A 25,385-nucleotide genomic window follows, 5' to 3' on the forward strand; every position below is an offset into this window, starting at 1 on the left:
ATACAGTATTTGTTGCAGAGAAAACAGTGTTTAGCGAGGGAGAATCTGGTGCACTATCATCTCTGGAAGCATAGTATATTCCAAACACTTAATGATAAATCCAGCCCAGGTTTCTTGGATCCTTCGCTGTTCTCCATCCTTCATTTAAGCCAAGGCATAGTCTCAGTTGAGGGATTAGGTTCTTGAAGCTTTGTGGATCCAGGAACCCCTCCCTAATTTCCTCCCATGAATTCATAGACCCAATGGAGGAAGCAACTGCCTCTAGTACTTATTTATAATTAATCTCTAGCTACATGAAAGCCAAACCCCAGGAAATAGGGGGGACCATATGTGTCTTCAGACCAGGGATTCATCAAAGCACTTCCAGGTTTTTAGAAGAACAGTTTCATTGTAGACGTTGTTGGAGCTCAATTACTGGAACGGAGATCTTATTACGGGAACAGACTCCCAATACCGAACAGGATACGCAGGTTCATTACACGAGTGTCTTGTGTCATTTGACGCCGTTCTTCTCCCACAACAATGCATCCTTCATTGCCTCTCATAGACGTTTTGTCTGTTTCTAACTGATCTCTATCTGGAAATTCCCGTCTTTTACCTCTTCCTGTTCAACGTAGTAGTATTAAGCAACGTACACACTTGCTGAGGAACTGAATAATCATATCCCGGGGCTTCTGAATTGAAATTCAACCTCTTTTTAATTACTGATGGGGAGAGAAAATGGAAAAATATGACTTGAGGGAATAGGGCGTCCCAGAGTTATGGTGGGCTTCAAAACTCCTCCATTGTTCTCAGATCAAAGCACCTCCTCATATGTCATAAGAGTGGCAAGGTGTTGTATGTAGGAATGTTAAAAGGTTATTTAACCCTAAAGTTATCTTATAAGCACTTGTAAATGTCCCCTTTAGTGTCCAGGATTCTGAGTGGTGGAAGCTGAGCTCTGAGCTGTGCGGGGGCGTCCAGTGGTCTCACAGTGACCTTGTGTCAGCTGCTAATATTCTGTCTGGATTAGTGTGTTAGTATGTGGCAGATCTGTGTTCCAGGTATTGTTTTCGGAGATCCTAAACACACAATCCCGGGAAGTTCATAAAACCACCAAACACAGAACAGGAAAGCCAAGAAATATACGAACGACATAAAAGGCATGAAAAGTCCCTATCCAAATACAATGTTTATGTAAGAACGATGTCCAGCACAGAACCTTGTGACTGTAGGGTAATAGTGTAGAATGACAGGAGGGATGTGGCACTATAGGGTGACAGAATGGACATCAGACCTGCAGGGTGATATAAGGGACATTGCAGGAATAGATGCGGTGATATAATAGATCTAGCGATTGTATTGACAGATCTCTCCCTGATCAGAGAGAGATCTGTTGGCTGCCCATACACCACAGGCCGATTCTCGATCAATTCCATTATGATATGTCTTGTGAATCAGCCTTGTGATATTGTCCTCACCTCTGGACTAGGTGAGATTTGAATGCACAGGAATGGGGGGGGGGGGGGCACATTAACTTTTAGGGGAACATCAGCCAGTGGTTCCGTTGCGTTTGTCAGTCATAACTATATCGCAAGCTGTTACAGCCGCCCACCTGATCGACCACAGCGGCCTGAGATTTTGCAGCATGTTTGATCGATACATTTCACCAATTTCTGCCTGAAATCAGTCTAATCGTTGATCAGCAAGCTGCGGGACCGATTATGGAATTGGGTGCTCGATCAGGCTGCAAAATCGCTAGATGTATGTCCACTTAAAGAGCAATGGAAGATTAGAAGCTGCATAGCGTTGTGGTATATTACACCAGCCCTTCAATCAATTCTGCTGAAATCTAGTAGTAATCAAGATAAGATGGTAGACTGGATTACTACTACCTGATTGATTTTTGCAAACAGCGAGTTACTAATTGCTTGCCATATCTACCTATGTATTGCTAGCCTAATATAGGTAAATACAATTCAAGCTAAGCCTGCTGGAAACCATAGCAACGGTATGCTGATTTGTACTCTGGATTTCTCTGAATTCTCACCTTTTATTTTGTGCCTCAGGATCGGGGCTAACCTAGTAGTTAGCGCACATATTAGGAAATAAAATTACCATCATTGTATTTTCTCAAAGCTTAGTGAACTGAGTCATTTGGAAGGAGTTTAAGGACATATCGGTGGGATGTATTTCTGTGCATGCTAATCGCTACTTCCTGCCAAGAAGTTACTACAGTGCCTTGCATGGTCCATTCCAGACCTGACTGTAAGCTAAAATGGACAAGGATCTCTCTCATTGTGTACCTTGCTGTACTATCTATCAGTACACTGATAGGTGCACTGAATAACGTTATGTCATTACAGTGGCACCTGTAACGTGATATATTGAGCATCAAGTAAAGAGTCAGTTCCTTAAAGGGCCACTGTCACAAAAATCTTAAAATGTAAAATATATGTAAACATATACAGATAAGTACATTCCAGAGTAAAATGAGCCATAAATTACTTTTCTCCTTTGTTGCTGTCATTTACAGTGACTAGTAGGAATCTGACAGAACTGACAGGTTTTAGACTAGCACAACTCCTCATAGAGGATTCTCAGGGCTTTCTTTATTTTTAAAAGCACTAAGTGAATGGCAGTTGCTTCGTCCAACTGCCAAAAAAGTGTGCAGTGAGCACGGAGGCTGGCCAGCGATGCTGGCCATGCTGAGAATCCCCTATGGAGAGATGGACTAGCCCAAAATCTGTTGGTAATGTCAGATTTCTACTACTTACTGTAAGTGACAGCAACACAGGAGAGAAGTAATTTATGGACCATTTTACTCTGGAAGAAACATGCTTAGTAGCTGGATAGTGTACTGGTTAAGGGCACTGCCTTTGACATGGAAGACCAGGGTTCGAATCCTGGCTAGGGTACCTATTCAGTAAGGAGTTCAAGGCAAGTCTCCTTAAAGAGGAACTCCAGTGAAAACAATAATTATGTATAAATGATTTAGTCAGTGTTTGCCCATTGTAAAATCTTTCCTCCCCCTGATTTACATTCTGACATTTATTACATGGTGACATTTTTACTGTTGGCAGGTGATGTAGCTGCTGCATGGGTTTTTGGCAGTTGGAAACCGCTGTAAACAGCTATTTCCCACAATGCAACAAGGTTCACAGACCGGAAACTGCCAGGAGTACCACAGTCCTCAGTTTCCTGTGGGAGAGGTTTCACCACAATATCAGTCATACAGCGCCCCCTGATGGTCTGTTTGTGAAAAGGAATAGATTTTTCATGCAAAAGGGGGTATCAGCTACTGATTGGGATGAAGTTCAATTCTTGGTCGGAGTTTCTCTTTAACACTGCAGGGTGGTCTCTTGTTCGTGTCCCAGTGGCTGCAGCTCTTGTGCACTTTGAGTCCAACAGGAGAAAAGCGCTGTACAAATGTTCGGATTATTATTGCGCTTCTTATTTGTGTTGAAATATATTTAAAATTTTCCGTTTTTTGTGACAGTGGTTCTTTAAGGTGATGTTGGAAGCATGCATGTTCATTTTTTCCTAAGGTTCTGAACCTCTTTGATACGGTTGGATTTCTGAAGTCTAGACATGTACATCACTCCGGCTGGTGGTGTGGGATCTACCCAGAAGTCCTTTGTGATCTACGCAATGGGCACCGCTGGTCTAAACTTACAGAACAGCTACTAAATCAAAAATTGCTAAAAACCAAAGGCTGGGTTCTCCACAATACATTTTGATGCATGTGCTGTCATCGCTGACTGGGTCCATTGCCACGCTGGAGCAGAGGCGTGCCAATCAAATAGCAACACAATCCCCTGTTCAGAAAAATGCATGCAGTCAGATTTTCTTGTAGGAATTGAAAATCGAACAGATCAGTTTGATCTGGCCATAGACCATTATTGCAGACCTCAGCTTGTCCAGGCCATCAAAATATAGTGCAGTGAACATACTGTGAACCAAACCTAATGCTGGTGCATAGCTGCTTATGAGTCTGCATAGCCATAGGTCAGTCAACGCACTCAAGCGAACCCCTATCTACTAATGAAAGCTCCTATTGTGGGCTGAGGAGTTGAAACAGTATTTTTTGTCTGGAGTCAGGAAAAAAAGGCACCAACTCCTAATAAATTTAAACTGTAATTTATAAGAGAAGATATGATAAAATGTTCTATTTCTTAGATAATGGTCATAAATATATACAGTAATAGCAGTGCTTAGTCCTTAAAAATGAAATAAACCAATCAAAAAAAAAATTGCTTGTGCTGCTTCAATAAAGCAGTCACTGTATTTTTAAAATTAGATATACATATCTGACCGTATATATCTGTGTTCACAGAAAATATAAATAAAATGTATATATTATTCATACCTCTGGCAAATTTTGGCTTAAAGTGTACCAGAGCTCGTATAAATAAAAAGATTTATACATACCTCCAGCCCCATACACTCCAATCGCTCCCACGCCGCCATCCTTAGACGTCTGCAGCGACGGTACCGGGTTCCCGCACTTCCGCCAGTTGGAGCCAGTCTGATGTAAGAGAAGTGCGCCCTCTATGTATATCTCCAGCAGCTGCTGGAGAGATATGCAAAGAGCGCACTCTCCTGCATAGACTAAAGCCGACTGATGGAAGTGCGGGAACCCGGTACCGGCGCTGCAGAAGACTAAGGACGGCGGCGTGGGAACGATTAGAGCGTATGGGGCCTGAGGTATGTATAAATCTTTTCATTTATATGAGTCCCTTTAAAGTTTAATTTTTTGATGGAAAATGACATGGGTGTCGCTAAAAGATAAGACGATGTATAAGAGGCATTATTGTGGATAAAAAACAATTTTTAACTTTTATTTACATTTGAGCAAAAAGTGTCCAGTTCAAAATTATTCATACCCTTCAGGTGGGAGGTAATTTGTGTCTCAGCAGAGCTCATTCACTACCTCAGTGGATTTCCACAAAGCATGCACTGCTAGTTATTCTAGAGGATGGGGTTAGCTGCGCTATAATGCACAGCGGGCCCATACACACAGCAGTGCTGTTACACAGCGGAGCACACATGCATTCTGCTGTTAAATGGGAAATGCGTGTGAAGAAGCAGCGTCCAGGAGATCACCATGACACTTTATTTATCAGGAGGTATTTTGGTGCTGATGAGGCTTTTTACGTTGTAGGTGCATTTTAATTTTTAAATGCCATCTCCAGTCCACTATATTGATTTCTCCTCTACAGGGACTCTGCAAAATGTAGAATAGAGGAAAGGGGGTCCCGACAATGCAATTAACTTGAAAGTGCTAGAATTGTGCTATAATGGGTTTGTGCAGTAGGGCTCAGGAAGGTACACCGGCTCCCGGGACTGGACCCATCTTCAGGGGTTAACGCTACAGTATGATAAGGTATGGCATGTAGCATGCGGATATTTACAGTTGTGGTGTAAGAGGAGATGGCGAGCGGTTATGTTGGAAAGGTCAGCATTGTGTGTACACTAAATATACTCCAGTTACTCACAGTGCAGACATGTCACATTCTTTTCTGCTAAAAATACTGTTATTGGACTGCACACTGTTCAGGCTCCATGCTGGTCACAAGAGTGGGCCAGACAGAGAAGTGGTGGGAAATGGTGATGACCAGTGTAACTTATGGACAGAGGTTAAACGGCAGTAAAGTCTTGGTGGAGTTCCATTCATTGGTGCAGGATATGGACAGGGCAGCATGGGGTTCCCACTGGCTATTTTAGAATGTGGACTGGAACCAGCGATTAGGTTTTTAGTTCCAGTGGCTATGCTATTTTAGTATATGGACTGGGAGCAGTGGTTAGGGTTCCAGTAGGTAGTATAGTGTGTGAATAGGGCGCAGTGGTAGAGGATGCAGTAGCTGTTGTAGTATGTAGACAAGAGCAAGGGTGGATGTTCTAGTAACTGGTTTATATAGTCAGTGAAGAGTAGTAAGGGTATCCATTGGCCAGTGCAGTATAAAGTACATATCTTTAAGGTGGTTTGGGTTCATGTGCTTGTGTAGTGTAGTACCGGTTCCCTCAGATGTTGGTGTAGAATATAGAGAAAAATTGTGGTTTGGGTTTCAGTGATCGATATAAGCCACTTTTACTGGGTGGGTGGGTGGCATAGTTGTAAACAAGGATAGGTGGGAGAGGTCTAGTTGTCTGGTGTAGTATGTGGGCAAGGATAGGGGGGGGGGGGGTAGGTTTTTTGCTGGCTAGTTTAGTATGTGGACAAGAATAGGTAATGAAGGTTCTACTGGCTGTGTAGTATGTGGGTAGGGATCGGTGGAGGAGGTTCTGCTGGCTGGTGTAGTATGTGGACAGGGATGGATTGTTACAGTTCCCACTGGCTGTTGTAGTAGGTGGGCAGGGATAGGTGGTAGAGGTTATGCTGGCTGGTCTATTATGTGGGCAGGTATAGGTGAAGTATGTGGGCAGGGATAGGTGGATGAGGTTCTGCTGGCTGGTGTAGTATCTGGGCAGGAATAGGTGGAGGAGTATCGGCATGCTGGTCTAGTATGTGGGCAGGGATAGGTGGATGAGGTTCTGCTGGCTGCTGTAGTATCTGGTCAGGAATAGGTGGAAGAGTATCTACTTGCAGGTCTAGTATGTGGGCAGAGATAGGTGAAGGATGATCTGCTAGCTGGTGTGGCATGAACAGACATGGGTGGTTTGAATTCCGTGACCAGTGGAGTATATGTGGACCAGTTTTGGTTGATGGTAAGAGTTCTGTGGCTGGGCAGAATGTTGAGCTAAAAATAGGACTGATCAGGAGTGTAGGAATATTACATTGGGTGCTCCAGGACTTTCCTAAACCCAGTATACTGCACCAATATGTTTGCATGTAGTAAACTGGGTGCTGTGTACTGTCAGCTTTACACTGGTGTTTCATCGATGCTGCTTGTTCCACAGTCCTCTGTCACCAGTTACAGGTCAATGTCGCCACTACAGTCGATGGCTTCAATGAAACATGTAGCACATTCCAAATATAGGCCGTGTCTACAGTGCAAGTCCCGCTATAAATAGACATTCTCCCCGCCTGAAAGACCTCTTCAGAAATATCCGCATGTACTGTGATCCCCCTGAGGCATGCTGGGTACACTGAGCCTAGAAACGAGTGCACTATCTTGCGTGTCTTCAGCCCTCAATGACTTACAAAACGCGCCTGCTTTACTTTATGGGAAGAGTTTTCTGTTCATTGCTTCTTGGTCATTTCTTGATAGAAGCATTGACACTCTGTTTCAGACAGATTTGTGTTTTGTTTTATTTATATATCGTCAAAAACACATACTATAATTTACAATGCAATTCTTAGTTTTTTTATTACTTGGCTGGCTGAGTTTGAAAACCGGTCTTCCTGTGCCATAGCAAGTCTTTAATTCAATTCTTGATCAGTATTTCTGATTAGATTCCAGATTGTATGCATCTTGGAATTTGGCCAATCAAAACCAGCAGGAAAACCATTTGATTGGTCCATTCCAAGCTGTGTAGAAATTTACATGCATGACAGAAGTTTTTGACCATCTTTTATTTAGGAGTGTGGAAATTTTTGAAATTAAAGCCGCAGGGACAGCCATACTATCCCAGGGAAAAAAAAAGTAGATACATACTTGTTTTACTTGCATAGCATATATATTGTATTGCCTATGTTTTGATAGTGAATTCTATATAGTAAATAAAGAGAAAACGGTTTCCATGTATTTTCCATCTTTACTGCCTCTGACTGAAGCCAATCATGATGTAATTTCCTCCTTTACCGCTTTTTTATTCTCCACTGTCAAATCTGTAAACTCATGTGAGCACAGCATAGATTGTATTTCAGCTGCTTCTGCAGAGGGGTGAGGTGTATTGCCCTTCTCAGCCTTATGCCACACTGAACTGCCCTCAGCCAATCAGTGAGGAGATAACATGCTTCCTTCTCCCCGGCAATGTACCAGAATAGAGCCAGGCTGACTGAGATAAGATTAATCACGGCAGAAACCTATATGATTATATTGGAATGCTTGCAATGCTGTAGACTGAATAATAAACACAGAGCAGTGGGTAAATGGAATTTGATTTTTTGGCTGACAATCCCACTTTGAAGCGAACTTGAAATTTAAAAATGACAGTAGATGGTTAAAGGGACACTTAAGCCAGAAAAAAAAGTTTTACTCACCTGGGGCTTCTACCAGCCCCCTGCAGTAGTCCTGTGCCCTCGCAGCCACTCACTAATCCTCTGGTCCCCCGCTGCCGGCTACTTTCGTTTTTGCCGTCAGGACTGGCTACGCATAGCTTTTACCGCATTCCCGACTGCAATTCAGTATGAAATCTATTGAAAATAGATCTGATGGCATTTTTTTGCCATCAGATAAGTGTTGAATGTGACTCATCTCTCTCACTGAGAAGGAGTTGGAGGACAGCCAAAGAGTGTGTAACATTTCTCAATAGATACATATAACTAAATAGAATGTAACAATCTGAACTTCTGCATATCTCTCCACGGAACTTTAAACCTCTGTGTTTAACCCTTCCAATGCTGGTCTAGTAAAAAAAATGCTTTTTGCATATAATATGTTGTAAATAATGTTTTAGAGCAAAGTTGAAATGCAGGGTTATATTCCGCTTTAAATAAAGTTATCTTGTTTGAGATAAGTCCACTGCTTTTGGCCTCAGTCAGCAGAACTCTTGGAATGCTTTGATCTATCTCTACTAGCAGACTGTTATTGTCTCACTCTGCCCCCTAGTGACAAGTGGCCATAAATATACATTACAGCAGTACTAATTAGAAGCAAGGACATGTAACATAAAAAAAAAATTGAAAGTTATAAATTGGCCTTGAGCACTTGCATGCCTCTAAATAAACTGGCTGCTAAAGGGTTAAAGCAAGGCTTGATTGGTTGCAAATAGTTGTTATAATTTCAGATTCCTACCATTCTTTGTGAATTAATGCTATGTTCTCTCATTCTGTTCTTGCTTAATTCTGTCTCACCTGGGTAGTGTCAGCAGTCTAGTTTGACTCAGACTGTTATATATAATAATGATCACACTACTTCTCTTGCTTGCTGTAATCCATGTAAATGTAGGAGCATATGTGGTTTAACTGATTACTTTTTTTTTTTTTCTCTTCCAGATTAATGAGGTTGGAAAGGAGACACTTCCCTCCTGGTTACACTTGGACAATAATGTACTGGAGGGACTTCCTCTAGAGGGTGATAAAGGACTGTATGAAATATCTGTGTCAACTTTTCAGATGGCACCAAATGGAAGTTCCATCCCGCAAGCTACAGATGTCTTCTCCATCGAGGTTCATCCTGAAGACCACAGTGAACCTCAATCTGTACGGGTGAGCGATCAGGAGACTAATGAGGTGACTCCTTTCCTTTGTGGCACAGACGAGCCCATTACTATTCTCACCATTATTCTGGATGCTGATCTGACAAAAATGAACCCTAGGGAGAGGGTGGATGTTCTAAAGAGGATGAGAGACTTCTCTGTGGTGGAGCTCTTTCAGATGAAACTGGTTCCAGTTGTTAACAACAAACTCTTTGATATGTCTGCATTTATGGCAGGGCCGGGCAATGCAAAGAAAGTTGTTGAAAATGGAGCTTTACTGTCTTGGAAGGTCGGCTGTTCCATGGACCAGAACAGTGTTCCAAACATCAGTTCTGTCGAGGTCCCTGCTAAAGAAGGCACAATGTCTGCCCGGCTTGGTTATCCTGTAGTAGGGTGGCACATTGCTAACAAGAAGCCTAATGTTCCCAAACGGTTAAGACGCCAGATTTACACTACACCAACTCCTGTTATTGCCATTGGACCACCAACCAGTGCTGTCCATGAACCCCCTACTAGAATAGTTCCAACTCCCACCTCACCAGCTATTGCCCCTCCCACAGATACTACTGCACCTCCAGTTCGTGAACCCATTCCTCTCCCTGGGAAACCCACCATCACTATAAGAACCAGAGGCCCCATTATGCACACCCCAACCCTTGGTCCAATCCATCCAACAAAAGTGGAAACTACAAGTGTATTCCCTGGTCCTGTTCGCCCAACTGTCACAAGGCCTTCATATATTGAACCAACAGCTCAAGTCACACCTCCATCTGCAACCACCAAGAAGCCAAGAGTGACCACCTTAAAACCTTCTACAGACTCTACCACCACCACAACCAAGAAGCCTACCAAAAAACCAAGGCCTCCCAAAACTACAAAAACTCCAACCACAAAACTTGAGACCACTTCCCCAAGCCGTACAAGGACATCTACCAGTGGAATTCCACGATCTAGTAACACAGAACCTGAACTCAAAAATCACATTGATAGAGTTGTTGCTTGGGTGGGAACGTATTTTGAAGTTAAAATTCCACCTGACACATTTTATGACAAAGAAGATGGCACAACAGATAACTTAAGACTCACACTGGAGCCAAGGAAAACTGCAAATGAGCGAGATAAGATGTGGGTGATTCTTAACAGTACCAGCCAAGTGATGTATGGTATGCCTGATGCCAGCCATGTAGGGGACCATGAATACTACTTGAAAGCTACTGACAAAGGTGGTCTCACTGCAGTTGATGCTCTTGAAATCCAGGTGCGCAGTCTGTTCCTGAAGCAAGAATCGCCAGTAAAATTCAAAGGGAAGTTCCAGGGAGACCATAATTCTGTGGTTAATGATATCAATAAGAAGATACAGTTGGTCAAGAAGCTTGCGTTTGCATTTGGTGATCGCAACAGCAGCTCCGTTACCTTGAAAAATATCACCAAAGGTTCTATCGTGGTGGAATGGACCAACAACACCTTGCCTGTTGACAAATGTCCAAAGGAGCAAATTGAAGTCATAGCCAGGAAGATTTATGATGAGAATGGTAGACTAAGACCACATTTTGGTACAGCCATGGAACCAGACTTTAAACTTGAGAAGATCAATGTTTCCCTTGCCGGGAGCTGCCGGAATATGAATGATCAATTTGCCTTCCCTTTCACCCCTGAGGATCAGATTGTCACGATTGTTTCTCCAACACTAGCTGCAGATAGAAATCCAGAAAAGAGTAGCGAAGATGATGTATACCTCCATACTGTAATCCCGGCTGTGGTTGTTGCTGCCATTTTGTTAATTGCTGGTATCATTGCCATGATTTGCTACCGTAAGAAACGGAAAGGCAAATTAACCATAGAGGATCAGGCCACATTTATTAAGAAGGGTGTTCCAATTATATTTGCGGATGAATTGGACGATTCTAAGCCACCTCCCTCCTCCAGCATGCCTCTGATTCTCAAGGAGGAGAAAGCCCCTCTACCACCACCGGAATACCCCAGCCAGAATGTGCCAGAGACAATTCCCTTAAACCAGGACACCTTGGGGGAATACACACCGCTAAGGGATGAGGACCCTAATGCCCCCCCATACCAGCCTCCCCCTCCTTTCACAGCGCCCATGGAGGGTAAAGGCTCCCGACCCAAGAACATGACCCCATATCGGTCACCACCCCCATACGTCCCCCCTTAATATACACTGACCAGAGTGGAGGGAGAGTCAGGGCTGTGAGTTTATGGCCTGCAATCTAGTGTCCGGACAACGGAAAACATTGCTGTTGTAAGCAAACTATCAAAGACCTGGGAACGTTTTCTAGAAACTGCTCTCCATGCCTTGCTCCCCCACGGGCGGTGGGACACTTTGAACATCTGCCATTTTTTTCATATTTGTGTTCATACAAGTTGAGATTGCAGGCCCAGATGACTAACGGAAGATAAAGGACTTCCATCTCTCGCTGGGGTGGCCTTTTGGTTCTCTGCTGTTTTTGCCTTTAACACTAACTGTATTTTTTTTTCTTTGTTTTACTTTTATCCACGTGTGTCTAGCTACAGATTATAACGAGAGACAAACAACGAGAGACAAACAAAATCCTAAAAATCAAACAGTCAGAGAGGGGGGGGGACGAACCTTACGGAGTTTTTATGTTTTTAATTCACAGTTATTTTATCTCTCATGTGTGTTTGAGACATTTTTAATATTACAAGGAAATGAATTTCCAGTGGTGTTTCAAAAAGTCGAGCTGTGTTTTGGTTCTGCTCGATGTCCAGAAATGTAGAGCTTGCGATGAGCTATTTGTTCCCTTTTTTTTTTTTTTGCCACCTTTTTGAAACACTTCTGAGGACTTTATTTTACATGACGATTGAACATTTTTATGTAGAGCTTTGATTTGATTCTTATGCCACAGAGAAATTTGCACCATGATCTCACCCGCTGCCCCGACCACACACACCTACAATATACATATATCTATCTATCTCTAGAATATATTCAACATTCGCTCCATAGATGCCTCTGGTGCTTTCCCAGCCAGACAATGATCTAAGCAATCACTCATTTTTTTTAAACAACGAGTTTTGATACAGCCTCAAATTGTTTTATTAAAAAAATGTTAAAATTGTAACGCTATGGCTTTGGCGTTATTGGTTGAAGGTGACAATTGCTCACCACTTCAGCTTCTTCTCATAGAGTTGTCTGCATTTTATAGCCATATTTGTTTTTGGTTTTTTGTTTTCCTGTTTTTTTAATTCATATAATGGTTTCATGTATTTATCGTCCTTTTTGTAGGGGAACTGTGGCAAAATTGTTTTTGCTTTCATCCTTAAACAAAATTGTTAAACACTGTTTGTTAAGATGATGGTCTGTCCTCATTTCTGATCTCACGGAGATGGAAGTAAATAAGAAACTATTTGCAATAACGTTCAATGCCTTTCGACTTGGAGGTCAGCAGAATATTACTATACAAAATGACAAAAACACACTTAAGCCATACTGAATGTCGTTGGTGCACAAAGCACCGGGCTTGTCTAGTCCAAGTGGACAATGAGGCAATCGTGACACTGGAACGAGTGGTGGTGATTCGCTATTCTCCCAACCTTCAGAATGTCAAATGTTACCTATCGTGCAGAGATTGTTCCAAGTCTGCTCTAAACAGCCACAATGATGAATCAAAACACCCTGAGGGATTCTGTTATGCTAAAGGTGCATTTACCGCTGCCAGATGGTCTTCTAGCTATAGGCAACTGTCGTATTGTATGGTTGTAAAAGAAAATAGAAATGATTGTATGTGGTTTTTCTATTCCATCATTGCTGCCGCAAGGTCTTGTTCTTACATTAGTGCCCAGAGTCTATCATAGAGGTGTGGTTTCATTTCAAAACAATGATTGGTAGCTCAAACTGGGTGTGGCCATCTTGTGAGTGGAGAAACGGTTGGCCCGTCCATTCACAAGGGAGTAGTGTGGCGGTTAACGTTGTTGGCTTTATGTAAACTTATTCAGTTGTGGGTTGCCATTCAAAATAATGCCCCTGCTAGGTTATTGACTGTTCATTTTAAAGGGTTAGCTGGTTATAAAGAATTGCAGATAGGTAGACAAAACATTTTATAGTTAAAGGACCACTTTTGCGAAAATCTTAAAATATATGTGAACATGTACAGATAAAAAGTACATTTCTTCCAGAGTAAAATGAGCAATACATTATTTTTTTCCTATGTTGCTGTCACTTACAGTAGGTAATAGAAATCTGACAGAACCAACAGGTTTTGGAGTAGACCATCTTCTCATAGGGGGTTCTCAGGGTTTTCTTTATTTTCAAAAGTACTAAGTGAATGGCAGTTGCTCCATTCAGGGACGCTGGCCAGCATCTTTGTATACATATTTTTTCTGAAATTATGTTTTATGAAGAATAAAGGCCATGCTGAGAATCCTCCATTAAGAGATGGACTAGCCCAAAACATGTCGGTTCTATCCTATTTTTACTATCTATCGTAAGTAACAGCAACATAGGAGAAAAGTAGTTTATGGCTCATTTTACTCTGGAAGAAACATACTTTTTTTGTGGTTTTAAACAATTGCATCCTTCCTTTAAAGGGACTCTGAGACAAAAAAGTATAATAAATTTATACATACCTGGGGCTTCCTCCAGCCCCATCAGCATGGATCGCTCCCACGCCGCCGTTCTCTGCTGCCTCTATCGCCGGTACCGCGTCTCGTCACTTCTGCCCGGACGCGGCCAATTGTACGCATCCACAGGGACTCCCTCTGTCTCGCCTGCGCAGTACGAAGGGAGTGCACTGTGGTTGCATCGACTGGCTGAAGTGAAGGGACCCAATAGAGGCGGTGGAGGACGGCGACGTGGGTAGCGATCCCTGCTGATGGGGCTGGAGGAAGTCCCAGGTAGGTATAAATGTATTCTACTTTTCGTTTGAGTCTCTTTAAAGTGACCCTGAGCATGTTCTAAAATCAGAATTCCGCTTACCTGGGGCATCCTCCAGCCCACCATAGGCTGCACGGTCCCCCTGCGTCACTCTGGCTCCTCCCCCAGTCCCGCTAGTCAGCTTTGTTATTGTACGACTTTGGACTGAAGTCGTCAGGGCTGCTCCCCGTTTGGCCGATACACATCATCACGCCGGCAGGCATGAGAGTTCTGCACATGTACGGTTCTCGAATATTGAACCGCACATGTGGAGTGGGAGAGGAGTTAGAATGACGCTGGGGTGCCTCGTGGCCTACGGTGGGCTAGAGGAAAGTTTTTAGGTAAGTGCAAATTCTGATTTTAGAACCTGCTTAGGGTTCCTTTAATTCTACTTCAGGCAAGAAATTGGTTTAAATCGGGTTAACAAGTTACTTATCATGAGTTACATCTACACCTAATTCGCCACAAAAAAATGTGAGTGAAATTTGAACATTCATCACTTTGGGTGCACAGACACTTGATTATACTGGTGTCTAGAATCCAGCTTCTGGAATACTGAGAGTAATTACTTGTGTTCTAGATCAATTTGGTACAGAGAGCATATACACAATACACTGAACTGCCATTCATATGTACTGTAGGTAAGAACAGAGACATCAGTACAAGAGTAAATACGTTACAAGCAGTTTTAAAAAGAGGAGGTAGTTAGTGTTGGACTTAACTCCTCAAAGTAGACTCAATTATTTTGAATTTGATCAAAAAGTAGCTTTTTTTGAAAATACTCCACTTGTGCAACGTGTTTTGCAGGTACAATCCTGCTTCCTCAGGCAGCGATTGGAGGAAAACTATGATATGTCAGTCAAAAAGCTAAAGTTCCTCTGTGAGCTCTTGAATTTCCCCTTTTGTGTAGCAAATCATATGTGGATTGGGCCGCAGGTAGTCAGTCACAGTAGTGAGAGAACGCTGGAAGTAAATGCACCTTTGGCCTGTAGAGTAATAATTCAAAGCCTTATTCCCTCTAGCCACATCCTGGAGAGCCCAGATGATATCCTCCAAGGGGGCAGCCTATAGTGTGTGTGTGTCACATGTATGTGTTACTGTGAATGGTATACAATACAACATGGCTGTATAGCGGGTATTCGCCCGTCTGCTCAGCTTCACATAACCAATATTTCATGCCTGTTCTTTCACAAACAGCTGTGTTCACGGCGATAATACACATCATTTGGTTTGATTTCATTTTTTTCTTTTTATATATTTCGGACAGTTTGTCAGGTTACAACAATATAAACCTTTGAAATGTTATTTATAAGCAACATACGATGGTGACACTTCTAGTTGCTAAAAAATGTTACTAAAATTCTTTAATAAACCACAAACGTGCAGCGTGTTTTGTACTGTAGCTCAACGTCGTGCCTGCTGATGATCTCCAAATCTACATTCATGTTCTACCCCACCTGTAGCCTGCTCTCCTCATTCCTACACTGCACCCATCATCACCTGTAGCCTGCTCTCCTCATTCCTACACTGCACCCATCATCAGCTGTAGCCTGCTCTCCTCATTCCTGCTCTGCTCCTGTCTCCACCTGTAGCCTGCTCTCCTCATTCCTACACTGCGCCCATCATCACCTGTAGCCTGCTCTCCTCATTCCTACCCTGCACCCACCTCCACGTGTAGCCTGCTCTCCTCATTCCTGCCCTGCTCCTGTCTCCACCTGTAGCCTGCTCTCCTCATTCCTACACTGCGCCTATCACCACCTGTAGCCTGCTCTCCTCATTCCTACACTGCGCCCATCATCAGCTGTAGCCTGCTCTCCTCATTCCTGCCCTGCTCCTGTCTCCACCTGTAGCCTGCTCTCCTCATTCCTACACTGCGCCCATCATCACCTGTAGCCTGCTCTCCTCATTCCTACACTGCACCCATCATCAGCTGTAGCCTGCTCTCCTCATTCCTGCCCTGCTCCTGTCTCCACCTGTAGCCTGCTCTCCTTATTCCTACCCTGCACCCACCTCCATGTGTAGCCTGCTCTCCTCATTCCTGCCCTGCTCCTGTCTCCACCTGTAGCCTGCTCTCCTCATTCCTACACTGCGCCCATCACCTGTAGCCTGCTCTCCTCATTTCTACACTGCACCCATCATCAGCTGTAGCCTGCTCTCCTCATTCCTACCCTGCACCCACCTCCACGTGTAGCCTGCTCTCCTCATTCCTGCCCTGCTCCTGTCTCCACCTGTAGCCTGCTCTCCTCATTCCTACACTGCACCCACCTCCACGTGTAGCCTGCTCTCCTCATTCCTGCCCTGCTCCTGTCTCCACCTGTAGCCCGCTCTCCTCATTCCTACACTGCACCCATCATCACCTGTAGCCCGCTCTCCTCATTCCTACACTGCACCCATCATCACCTGTAGCCTGCTCTCCTCATTCCTACACTGCACCCATCATCAGCTGTAGCCTGCTCTCCTCATTCCTGCCCTGCTCCTGTCTCCACCTGTAGCCTGCTCTCCTCATTCCTACACTGCACCCATCATCAGCTGTAGCCTGCTCTCCTCATTCCTACACTGCGCCCATCATCATCTGTAACCTGCTCTCCTAATTCCTACCCTGCACCCACCTGTAACCTGCTCTCCTCATTCCTGCCCTGCTCCTGTCTCCACCTGTAGCCTGCTCTCCTCATACCTACACTGCGCCCATCATCACCTGTAGCCTGCTCTCCTCATTCCTGCCCTGCTCCTGTCTCCACCTGTAGCCTGCTCTCCTTATTCCTACCCTGCACCCACCTCCATGTGTAGCCTGCTCTCCTCATTCCTGCCCTGCTCCTGTCTCCACCTGTAGCCTGCTCTCCTCATTCCTACACTGCGCCTATCATCACCTGTAGCCTGCTCTCCTCATTCCTGCACTGCACCCATCATCAGCTGTAGCCTGCTCTCCTCATTCCTACACTGCGCCGATCATCACCTGTAGCCTGCTCTCCTCATTCCTACACTGCGCCCATCATCACCTGTAGCCTGCTCTCCTCATTCCTACACTGCACCTATCATCAGCTGTAGCCTGCTCTCCTCATTCCTGCCCTGCTCCTGTCTCCACCTGTAGCCTGCTCTCCTCATTCCTACACTGCACCCATCATCAGCTGTAGCCTGCTCTCCTCATTCCTGCCCTGCTCCTGTCTCCACCTGTAGCCTGCTCTCCTCATTCCTGCCCTGCTCCTGTCTCCACCTGTAGCCTGCTCTCCTCATTCCTACACTGCGCCTATCATCACCTGTAGCCTGCTCTCCTCATTCCTGCACTGCACCCATCATCAGCTGTAGCCTGCTCTCCTCATTCCTACACTGCACCCATCATCAGCTGTAGCCTGCTCTCCTCATTCCTACACTGCGCCAATCATCACCTGTAGCCTGCTCTCCTCATTCCTACACTGCGCCCATCATCACCTGTAACCTGCTCTCCTAATTCCTACCCTGCACCCACCTGTAACCTGCTCTCCTCATTCCTGCCCTGCTCCTGTCTCCACCTGTAGCCTGCTCTCCTCATTACTACACATAGTTACATAGTTATTTGGGTTGAAAAAAGACATACGTCCATCGAGTTCAACCAGAGAAGAAGTACAACACCAGCCTACTCCGTCACATATCCCTGCACCTATCACCTGTAGCCTGCTCTCCTCATTCCTACACTGCACCCATCATCAGCTATAGCCTGCTCTCCTCATTCCTACACTGCGCCGATCATCACCTGTAGCCTGCTCTCCTCATTCCTACACTGCGCCCATCATCACCTGTAACCTGCTCTCCTAATTCCTACCCTGCACCCACCTGTAACCTGCTCTCCTCATTCCTGCCCTGCTCCTGTCTCCACCTGTAGCCTGCTCTCCTCATTACTACACATAGTTACATAGTTATTTGGGTTGAAAAAAGACATACGTCCATCGAGTTCAACCAGAGAAGAAGTACAACACCAGCCTACTCCGTCACATATCCCTGCACCTATCACCTGTAGCCTGCTCTCCTTATTCCTACACTGCGCCCATCATCACCTGTAGCCTGCTCTCCTCAGTCCTACCCCGCGCCTATCATTACCTGTAGCCCACTCTCCTCATTCCTGCCCAGCTCCCGTCTCCACCTGCAGCCCACTCTCCTCGTTCAAGCCCTGCTCCCGTCTCCACCTGCAGCCCACTCTCCTCATTCCTGCCCAGCTCCCGTCTCCACCTGCAGCCCACTCTCCTCGTTCAAGCCCTGCTCCCATCTCCACCTGCAGCCCACTCTCCTCATTCATGCCCTGCACCCGTCTCCACCTGCAGCCCACTCTCCTCATTCATGCCCTGCTCCCGTCTCCACCTGCAGCCCGCTCTCCTTATTCCTGCCCTGCACCCGTTTCCACCTGCAACCCACTCAACTCATTCATGCCCATTTCCAGCGGTAGCCCGATCTCCTCATTCCTACCCTGCACACACTTCCACCTGTAGCCTGCTCTCCTTCCTACCCTGCACCTCTACTCTGCTCTCCTCATACAACCAATACTCTGTTTTGGATTTGTGCCAAAAGTGTTTGAATTAGATAAATAGCTATAAGATGATGAACCTCAGCTGAGGTTGCAAACAAACTCATATGTACTTGTCTGTCAAAACTATATATTTTTTTTCTGTTCCTTCATTAAAATGCAGTTGTTTTGTAAAGGAATGCTACCATAGACATCTTTTTAACAGAATGAACTAAAATGTTCAGTATAACCGTAATTTTACAAGCTCACGCCACCCACAACTCTGGTAGAACGATCAAAGAGAAAGCCTGGTGAGCGTCTTAGTCATGTTGGTCAGTGTGACCTGGGAACAACAATCCACTAAAACGAGTTCTAGTGCTTATAAATCTATACTAAACATTTTGAAACCAGTATAAAAAAATGAAGCATCAGTGTTTCAATGCAATACATTTGCAATAAAATAAGTAGTGCTGTTCCACCCCAAAATCTAGACACTATACAAATTCCATAGGCAAACAAACACTGGGCTTTAATGAACAACTCGTATTTTAAAATTTTTTTTTTTCAAGCTTTTTCAAGATTGCGGACAAGCATGTGGACACAATTCCCGGAATTCCATCATCACATAAAGAGACTGCCTGACACGTGTTTCACGGTCAAAGACCGCTTCCTCAGAGGCATACAGTATACACACACATCAACTGTCGACCCGAAAAGGTATATCACCGCAATCTGGTTAGGACAAGGGGCAAGTGAACCTTCTCTAAGTTGTGGTTGCGCCTGGCACAAGTTTTTGGGCACATGGCCACTTCTGCAAATGCCCAGCAAGCGGTCAGATAAAGTTTCAAATAATGGCACAGGCCCATCGAGTAGATGGCTAGTGGGCCATCGCAACAAAGTGGGTGATTGTTAGAGATGATCACATATCTAAGGCAGGGGTCACACTTGCTGAATGCACACGTGTTTTGCCACATACAGCACTTCTCATTCCTACACTGTGCCTGTCTCCTGCACCGCAATCATTATTAAAGTGCTCCAGAGATGATGAAATAAGCCGCTTTTATACCTTCCTGGGGCTTCCGCCTGGAATCGGCATCGCTGTCCGCCTGGGCCCCTCCGTTCCTCTGCTGTGTGCCTCGGTATATATCTCCGTCACAGCCAGGTGTAGTTCATGGCGCATGCCCACCCGTGTGCGCGCCCCCATGGCCTGGCCCATTCTGAGACTGCACAGTACTAGCTGCGAAGGCGCAGAATGCTTCTGTTGATGGGAGCGCATCACAACCATGCATGCGCGGTGAACCACGACGGATACCGGGGGACACCGCAGAGGACCGTAGAGGCCCAGGAGACTGGCGATGGAGATCACGGCTACCGTGGGGCTGGAGGAAGCCCCAGGCAAGTATAAAAGCTGCTTATTCCATAATTTCTGGTTTCCTTTAAAGTCAATAGCCTGCTCGGGAATCAGAAATGTTTCCACATTTTAAAATCGGATGGCTTTCTTTTCTTAATTACAATGTATTCCACCACGGCAAAACGCACATAAACAACCATGTTCCCTGACACACATGCACTGTGTGAACTTATGCTGAAAAACATACTTTTTTCATGTGCACGTGAAAATGCGAATGCCGCTTTTAAACAGAATTTCACTGTTTGAGTGGCAAACCAGTTCTTGCAGATTCATACAGGATTTTTGATAAGTGTGTATCCTGCCCTACTAGTATTTGAGGAATTGCAGCAGAACTATTGACAGTCCTATCATCCAATAGAGAGCTATTTAGGCACCAAAGTAAGGCTATGTTCACATTATAAATCGTCAACGCTATTTCAAGCGTTGAGCGATTTATTGCGGGGTTTTTTTTTTATCACCTTTCCCTGCACTTTCTAAGTGCTTTTAGTCTACTGCACCTGTTAACCTGCTTTACTGACTTCCCTGTACCCAGCTGTACCTATAGCCTGCTGCACACTTGACGTGCCCATACTCGACTTGGTGGCCGATCGACCATCCGATTCCATAATAAAAATCAAATCTGATGAAAATGGATGCCGCCAAGAGCATGCCTAATCGGTGATGTGACCAATTTTGGGCCGAAATTGGTCGCATGTATTGATTGGACATACTGCAAAATCTTGGGCCGATGTGCTCAATCGTGTGTGTGGCGGCAATATCGGAACAAGCAAAAAATATGATGGAACCCCCCACGCTGTTCCAAGTGTAAAATCGATTAGGAATTGACCTGCAGTTTATGGTGGCCATAGATCTCTGTCCTATCAGTTCCGATCAGAGAGAGATCTGTCGCTTGGTTGATTGGCTGCCAAATTTACGATATGTATGCAGGGCTGTGGAGTCGGAGCAATGTTGGGTACCTGGAGTTGGAGTCGGTGGTTTCATAAACTTTGGAGTTGGAGGATTTTTGTACCGACTCCACGCAGCCCTGTATGTATGGGCAACTCCACCTTGTATACTGTTGCACCTGTAGCTTCCTATACTCATTTAATGTGCTCAGCCTGTAGTGCACCCTACTTGCCTCATACAACCAACTAGTGATGGTCCTGTGTGGGAGAACTCATGGAGAAGCATGTGATCAGTTTGGTCAGGTGATAGATTTGTAAGGGCCCTTTCACACAGGCAGTTGTACTATGTGCTCTCCAAGCAGTTACTAAGCACCAGTGAGCAGTTACCAGGCAGCAACAAGCAGTTGTGAGAGTTCGACAGGCTGTTCACTGCCTATCAACTGCTCGTGTGAAAGAGCCCTTTGTCTCTGATTTGCTCGTCATGATCATCCGCTAAAGCAGGATTTGATTTCCGCAAATCTATCAGCTGATCAAACCAATCACATGCTTCTCTCTGAGTTCTCCTGCATGGAGGTTTGGTTGGCCTAGTAAAAATCCTCAGCTATTGCATTTGACTGGTCCAGCCATAAGCTCTGCAATTTTGCATAATTTCTCAGTGTGTCGCATTATGCAAAGCACAGGGTGTGAACTTTTACCTAATTTTCAGTATTTCCTAATGTGGTGATTAGGACAAACTTTTTCTTGTGTGTATCACATCAAGTGTAGCAGCAACTCTTCATTTCACACCCTTGTGAGGAGTATGTCACTGCATGGTCACATTCTATATTCCACTGATAACCATTCTTATTCACAGGCAGCAGTTAGCGGTATGAGCTTACATGTAAACATGAGTACAGTTAAAAGTGGCCCTACAGCAGGCGACTTGGTGGCCGATTGACAATCCGATTCAATGATGATTATCGGAAGAAAATTGGTGCCCTCTAGACTAGAGCATGCCCGATCGAAGATGTGACCAATTTCAGGCTGTAATGGGTTGCATGTATCAGTCAGACATGCTGCAAGGTGTAGTGCTGACTTGCGCGATTGGGTGTGTGGTGGTAACTGCGTGTGATATCAGGACGAGCGATGAAAGCGACAGAACCCCCAGCTCTGTCTCTACACCCTCCCCCCGCAGTATACTGCAAATGTGCATGTACTCCACTGGCTCAGTCTATATACACGTGCCCCATATGGTTGCAGGCGTAATGTGGGTGACATCACACACGTGCCCATGTATATGCCGGCAACCATGTGGGGCGCCTGTATGAAGATTGAGCCAGCGGCGTACATGGACATGTGCAGTATACTGCATAGGAGGAGGGCAGTGTCACAAGACCGATTCCTGAGAGATTTTATGCTGAAATCGTGGTGTATGGGCAGGCAGCAGATCTCCGATCACAGAGAGAGATCTGTCTCCTAATAATAATAATCCTAACCTTTTGTATAGCGTTTTTCTCCTGTTGGACTTAAAGCACTCGAGCTGCAGCCACTAGCGGCATGCTTAAGGGTCTTACACAAGGACTTCTTGAATAGGTACTGACCCTTGCCAGTATTTGAACCCTGGTCTCTTATGTGAAAGGCAGAGCCCTAATGCTGGGAATACACGATGCGTTTTTGCGTTTGTTTTTGCCGTCGTTTTCGCTTTCGATCGATTCTACTCTCGATTCACTGCTCGATTCCCCTCTCGATTCCTTATCTTTTCTTATCAATTACATTCACTTGAATGAGGAGAATCGAAACGAAAGTAGAATCGACCAGATCCAACAGGTTGGAATTTATCTATCGAACCCATCTATCTAAAGTAAAAACTTAACGTGTATTCCCAGCATTAGGCCTCTTTCACAATGTGACGTTAAAGGTGGCCATACACTGGTCGATGTGCCATTAGATCGACCAGCTGACAGATCCCTATCTGATCGAATCTGATCAGATAGGGATCGTATGGCTGCCTTTACTGCAAACAGATTGTGAATCGATTTCAGCCTGAAACCGATCACAATCTGTTCAGCTGCTCCTGCCGCCTGTCCCCCCCCCCGTATACATTACCTGAGGCTGGCTCCCGGGCGTCTTCTCTGCACTGCACCGCACTGCTGTTCTTGCTCCATCCCGGCGCTTCCTGTGTTACTCCGTGACCAGGAAGTTCAAATAGAGCGCCCTCTATTTCAACTTCCTGGTCACCGGAGTGACACAGGAAGTATAAGCGTACACTGGGAGATGCGAAAATGCGGTGCAGCGAGGAGAAGAGGACCCCGGAGCCAGCTTCAGGTAATGTATACATGCTCGGATCGGGCCCGAATCGTACGCCGCAAGCGACGCGCTCCTACCGCCGGGCGATTGAGGGTAATTTCCCGCACGGCGCGATCGACGGTCCGATCCGATTTCGGGAGGGAATCGGATCGGCGGGTGCGTTTAGCGCAAGCGATTGGCAGCAGATCCGATCCCAGGATCGGATCTGCTGTCGAAACGGCCGTGAATCGAGCCAGTGTATGGCCTGCTTAAAGGATACCCGAACTGACATTTGACATGATGAGATGGACATGTGTATGTACAGTGCCTAGCACACAAATAACTGTGATGTGTTCCTTTTTTTTTTCTTTCTCTGCCTGAAAGAGTTAAATATCAGGTATGTAAGTGGCTGACTCAGTCCTGACAGGAAGTGACTACAGTGTGACCCTCACTGATAAGATTCTCCCCTTTTTATCTCTTTCTTGCTCTCAGAAGCCATTTTCTGCTAGGAAAGTGTTTTTTTGTTGGAATTTCTTATCAGTGAGGGTCACACTGTAGTCACTTCCTGTTTGAGTCAGGACTGAGTCAACCACATACATGCCTGATATTTAACTCTTTCAGGCAGAGAAAGAAAAAAAGGAACACAGCATAGTTATTTGTGTGCTAGGCACTGTACATACACATGTCTATTTCATCATGTAACATGTCAGTTCGGGTATCCTTTAAAGTTGCACGTTAAAACCACATTTAACGCAGAATAACTCGCTGCAATGAAAAATCCAATGCGCCATTCACAGTGCACATGTTACATTGGTGTCTAAGGCCCGGTTCACACTTGCGGTGGCCCTCCGGAATCGCCGTGCCGGAGCTGCACCGCCTGCAGAACGGACGGAACGGACGCACGGCATAGCAATTAAAGCCTATGCGTCCGTTCACATGGGTCCGTTCTGCAGAACCGGAGCCGGACCGGATCCGGGCCGGATCCGGACTCCGGCCTCCGTTCCAACATGCGCTATTTTTTCATCCGGCCCCTCCGGCAGCCGTATCCGGGGCGGAGCCGGACTGCACCATCCGGCCAATACAAACAAATGGGAACCGGAGGCCGCACAACACACTGGCTGAGAAATCCGGATGTTCTACCCCACTTCCTATGCGGATTTTTGCGGCGATATTGGCTGGGGACACATGGGCAAGCATTTCGGAGTGGAGCAGCACGAGCTGGAGGTGTTGGCAGCATGTCGGAGGTGGAGGTGAGTGCTAAACAGCAGAGGGCCTGATTCCACAGGTCCCCCTTCTGCTGACCTCCCAGACCCCAACATTTTTTTTTTTTTTACGTTAACTTTGCCAAACGGATCCGGATCGCATCCTGATTACCACCTGATGCAACCTGACCGGATCCGGATCGGATCCGGATCAGAACCGTACGGTTCCGATCCGGTCCGGATCCGGTCAGGTCATCCGGTCCGTTTGGCAAACAACCGCTAATGTGAACCGGGCCTAACGCTGCATGTTAACGTGTATAACGCACTGCATGCAGTATTTTCACTTATTAGCTGCGTTGGACTGTTTGCACATGCTCAGTAATGACCTGGAAGCATACTTTTCATTGCCTGTATGCAACAATAATGGGACATTAAGTTGCGGTGCGACTTTTTTGGGGTGTTTTGTTATAATTTGCATCAAAACGCAACGTCCTACTGTGAAAAAGGACTTACCCAGTACTCTATCCAGCCACACTTGGTCGATCTGCCCATACATCTTGTGATGTGTGGGCACATTTAGTGGTATGAGCTTACATGTAAACATGAGTAAGCAGCAGTAAGCTTGCCATGGCTGCAGAGCACACACACCACCTAGCTGTGATTACTCATACATGATTGCACAATGCATCAGTCCTATGTCAGGAATCGCACATAGATGCTGCTGTGTGCTCTACCAATGGAGTCCTGCTGTCCCATCTGCCTAGTGATTACTCACCATTCATTGCACACACTTTAGTAGTATGGTCACAGTCCTTTTAAATGACATCTATTTGCTTTTCATGTCGACTCAACTCATTGTTCTCTCATGCACCTCCTGATGAGAATGTTGGGGATTGCAACTGCTTATGAACGGCTGCCCGGTAGGTGCTGGGACTTGTAGTTTCTCTGGCTCTGGCCCTTTTTGAAGGACAAGAGGTTT

At 45.3% G+C, this 25,385-nt stretch overlaps 1 protein-coding gene across 3 annotated transcripts in view; it reads left to right on the forward strand.

Annotated features, from left to right (window-relative positions):
• Window positions 1-15,552, forward strand: part of LOC137532421 (dystroglycan 1-like) — a 169,961-nt gene extending 154,409 nt beyond the window's left edge. For all 3 annotated transcript variants that reach the window (XM_068252899.1, XM_068252900.1, XM_068252898.1), the window contains one exon: window positions 9,080-15,552. In XM_068252899.1, coding sequence (XP_068109000.1) covers window positions 9,080-11,455 — 2,376 coding nt within the window. In that variant the 3' untranslated portion in view covers window positions 11,456-15,552. The remainder of the gene's footprint in view (window positions 1-9,079) is intronic.
• The last annotated feature ends 9,833 nt before the right edge of the window (window positions 15,553-25,385 follow it).

Source organism: Hyperolius riggenbachi, chromosome 9 (assembly GCF_040937935.1).
Source record: "Hyperolius riggenbachi isolate aHypRig1 chromosome 9, aHypRig1.pri, whole genome shotgun sequence".
Lineage (NCBI taxonomy): Eukaryota > Metazoa > Chordata > Amphibia > Anura > Hyperoliidae > Hyperolius > Hyperolius riggenbachi.